We start from the raw sequence: 4,128 nt of genomic DNA, 5'->3' as shown, positions 1-4,128 counted from the left end.
TGGTCCCTCCTGGGCTCAGCTGTCGTGGCCCCAGGCTCGGTCCCCCGGGCGCTGACACGTGTCGGCCCAGCCAGGTCGCGGGGCTGGGCACAGGGTGACAGGGAGCGATTCTCTGCCCGCTGCTGTCCAGGGGCCAGGCTGGAGCGAATGGGCCTTTCTGGCCTTGAACTCCATGAAATCTACCAGCCCCACCCTGCCCCCCCGGGGCTGGGAGAGAACCCAGGCGTCCTGCCTCCACCTACCTTCTCTCCAGGGGGGCCCAGGTTGCCGATGCCTCCAGGGCCGCCTTGGGGTCCCTGCAGGGGGAGAGAGCAGAGCTGGTTACCTCCGGGGACGCCCGGGTCAAGGCTGAGAGGGGTGGGGGGCGGGGGAGGAACTTACGTCAGCTCCGGAGGGTCCGGCTGGGCCACGCGGCCCTGGTGGTCCTGGGGGGCCCTGTGGGGAAAAAGAACAAGGTGAGGGGGGCTCTGGGACATTCCCACCTGGAGGGGGGACTGGGAATGGGGGCAGCCGGTGTCACTTACCATGGGGCCCACGTCACCTGTCTCGCCCTTCTCCCCCGCCGGGCCCGGCAGACCCTAAGGAGAGACAGAGAGCATCAGTGCGGGGCACATCTGGACTGGGGGGAGGGGGCAGATCAAGGGGCACATCTGGATCCAGGGAGATGGGGGAAGCAGGCAGCACATCTGGATTTGGGATGAAGAGGGTCCTAGACCTAGGACACATCTGGATCTGGAGGATGGGCAGAGATGGAGGGACACATCTGGATTCAGGATGGGATGGTGGCTCAGAGGGAGGGACACATCTGGAGCTGGGGGGGGAGCAGAGCAAGGGGCACATCTGGAGGGGGGAGGGGGGGGGGGGACCCAGACAGAGGGGCACATCTGGATCCAGATAGGTGGGGAGGAGGGCACACAGGGATAGCTTCCCCCGCCTCCCAGAACAGCTGGCTCGGGGGTGGGACCCAGCAACAACTGGCCAGTGGTCACACTGTCATGCTGCCCAGCAGTTTGGGACAGGAAGTGAAGGGGAATCCTGTCCCCAGCTAGAACTGTACCATGGGGCAGGCCGGATTGGGTGGCTAGGGCTGGGGCCATGGCTAGGAAGGGGGGCTCGGGTCGGGTCCAGGTCCAGGGGGAAGGCGGAGACAGGTGGGACTATAGAGCATGGGGGCAGGGCCAGGGGTGGGGCCAGGTGTAGGGGTGGGGCCAGGGCACTGGAGTGGCTCAATGTGGGGCAGAGGGGGCAACCCTGCAAGGCCAATGACAGGTCCCCCCCACTCACCTGCAGCCCGATGGGGCCAGGCGGCCCGTTGAATCCGCGGGTTCCTTCATCGCCCTTCGCCCCAAAGTGGCCCTGGGGGCCCCGAGCGCCCGGCTCCCCATCAGCCCCCTCGACACAGACACAAGAGAGAGTCAGAGACGGGCCCCGAGCGGCCCCGGGGAGACAGGACTCGCTGAGCGGGTGGGGGTGGGGGTGAAGGGAGGTCTCGGCGCTGTGGGAGCAGCGGGAATCCCCCCCCACCGCCATTCCCCATTGATGGGACCCCCCGGAATCCCACCCACACTCCAGCAGTGTGATGTGGGGCCTCTTTGCCGTCAGGAACCTCGCCCCATGGCATGAGTGAGGGGCCAGGACACTGCGCTGCCAGGAGTCAGGGACCCTCCGCCCGGCACAGAGCAGACCGGGCTCCATCACCCTCAGCTACGTCCCCCACCCCGTCCACATGGAGCTGATCTGGCTCCATCACCCAGGCCCTGCACAGAACCGACCCAGCTCCATCACCCAGGCCTTGCCCGGAACCGACCCGGCTCCATCACCCAGGCCCTGCACGGAACAGACCCGGCTCCATCGCCCAGGCCCTGCACGGAACAGACCCGGCTCCATCACCCAGGCCCTGCACGGGGCTGACCCAGCTCCATCCCTTTGCCCTGCACAGAGCCAACCAGCTCCATCGCCCCCGCCCTGCATGGAGCCAACCCAGCTCCGTAGTCCCGCCCTGCCCAGAACTGGCACCGCCCCGTGCTACCAGCCGCAGGGCCCCCCCGCCCTGTGCTGCAGGAGGCTGTCTGAGGGGGGCAAGGTACTTACGGCTGCTCCAGGCTGCCCAACTGAGCCCATGGGACCTGGGGGGCCTGGGGGACCCTGGAAGGAAGGAGACGGGGGTCAGTGGTGCTGAGACACAGAGATACCCCAGGCAGGAATTGGGGGGGGGGGGGATCAGCCCCAGTGTGGGGTCAGGGGAGCCCCCAGCTCAGACTCACGTGTTCTCCCTTGTTGCCTTTGCCACCCTTCTGGCCCGGCTCGCCCACCTCGCCCTGCAGACAGAGGAGAAAGGGGGTTTAGCCCATCGCCGCGTGGGGGGGCAGGACACAGACACAGACGGGGCCTTACCTTGTCGCCGTCCTCACCAGCACCCCCTGGGGGCCCCGCTGGGCCGGGCAGCCCAACGGGACCCTGGACTCCGTCGCGGCCAGCGGGGCCTATGGGACCTTTTTCACCCTAGGGAGAAACAGAGGGGAGTGAGGTGCACAGAACACAGGAGTCCTGGCTCCCACCCACCCCCCATTCTAACCCACCTGAACCCACTCCCCTCCCAGCACTGGGCACAGAACCCAGGAGTCCTGGCTCCCAGCCCCCCCTGCTCTAACCCACCAGCCCCCACTCCTCTCCCAGAGCCAGAATAGAACCCAGGAGTCCTGGCTCCCAGCCCCCCCCTGCTCTAACCACTAGACCCTGCTCCCCTTCCAGAGCTGGGATAAAACCCAGGAGTCCTGGCTCCCAGCCCCCCCTGCATCCGACTCAGCCCTGATCCCCCCTTTGTGCCCCCTACTCACAGGAACTCCTTTCTCTCCAGCAGGGCCTGGTGGCCCTTGGGGGCCCGGTCTGCCTGGGGGTCCGATGGGGCCGCCCTGCCCAGGGCCGCCTCTCTCACCGGGGGAGCCCTATGGGGAGAGAGAGGAGGAGTCACTTGCTGCCCCCCACAGTGGAGTCCCCCCGACACACATTGCGGGGACCGGGATCAGGTGTGAGGGAGGGGGCGGATCAGGGGGGTCAGAGGTCGGAGGTTAGGGAGGAGAGGGGCTGATGGGGGAGTGAGGGAAGGGAGATCAGAGAACAGTGGGGGGGGGGGGGGCCTAGGGGAATAGTTGGGGGGAAGGAGTTGGGGGAGGGGCTGGCGTGGGGGTCCCCACATCATACTCACTGCAGGTCCTGGGGGTCCGGCCGGCCCCTCGTTCCCTTTCAGCCCCGTGCCGCCCTGCGGGAGAGAAGCACAGGTCAGGGCCTGCTGGCACAGGGGACGGGCTAGGGGCATTGTGGGGGGGGGGCGGGTACTCACCGGGGTGCCGGGCAGCCCACGCTCACCAGGGAAACCGCGCAGTCCAGCCGGGCCGTCTTTTCCGAGGGCTCCCGGGGGGCCGGGGTCTCCCTGCGCCGGGGGAAGGAGAAGGAGGATTAGGTGGGTCCCCCACCCTGCTCCCTGCAGCACAGCGCCCCCTAGCGCCGCACTGGAGCATCACAGCTCCTTACCTTGGTTCCTTCTTTCCCAGAGGGTCCTGGCAAGCCCTGCTCTCCCGGGGGTCCGGGGGGGCCTGGGTGACCTCTCTCCCCCATCTGACCAGACTCCCCAGAAGCGCCCTAGTGCAGGGGGAGACAAGAAACGGTGTGAGACCTTCAGGGAATGGGCCAGACCCTTCGACCCCTGCCTCTTCCACCACCAGGAGGAGCTGCCGAGTAACTGCACCCTGGAGGCACGGCCGTTCCCAGCCCACCCCGGCACCCCCCACCACCCGGCTTCTTACCTGAGGTCCCACCACCCCCGGGGGGCCGGGGGGGCCCGTCTTGCCTTGGAAACCCTGAAAGACAGAGAGAGATGGGGGCATTAGCACGAGCCGCGGCAGATGTCTCTGCCCCCCACCCCCCCGAGTGTAAGTGGAGAGTCACATAGGAGTGTGTGAGGAGCAATGCAGAAAAGTGTGAGGAGTAACCAAGGAGTATACAGAGCGTAACACGTGAGTGTGTGAGGCGTAACCATGGTGAATCCAGAGTGTAACACGTGAGTGTGTGAGGAGTAACAATAGTGAATCCAGAGTGTAACACGTGAGTGTGTGAGGAGTAACCATGGTG

General features: G+C 66.8%; 1 protein-coding gene across 1 annotated transcript; it reads right to left on the bottom strand.

Moving 5' to 3' along the window:
• Nucleotides 1–219: 219 nt before the first annotated feature.
• On the bottom strand, nucleotides 220–3,857 carry LOC113405877 (collagen alpha-2(XI) chain-like; the record flags this gene model as incomplete). Its single annotated transcript, XM_026647169.2, has 12 exons — nucleotides 220–296; nucleotides 382–435; nucleotides 525–578; nucleotides 1,285–1,392; nucleotides 2,092–2,145; nucleotides 2,265–2,318; nucleotides 2,395–2,502; nucleotides 2,838–2,945; nucleotides 3,206–3,259; nucleotides 3,341–3,430; nucleotides 3,532–3,639; nucleotides 3,804–3,857. Coding segments are annotated over 12 exons (923 nt in total), but the record flags the coding sequence as incomplete, so codon positions are not given.
• Between the last annotated feature and the right edge of the window lie 271 nt (nucleotides 3,858–4,128).

The sequence above is a fragment of the Terrapene carolina genome, unplaced genomic scaffold, assembly GCF_002925995.2.
Source record: "Terrapene carolina triunguis isolate 2854851 unplaced genomic scaffold, T_m_triunguis-2.0 Scaffold51439, whole genome shotgun sequence".
NCBI lineage: Eukaryota > Metazoa > Chordata > Testudines > Emydidae > Terrapene > Terrapene triunguis.
Note: the sequence above shows the minus strand (reverse complement) of the source record. Positions and strands in the feature narration are given on the sequence as shown.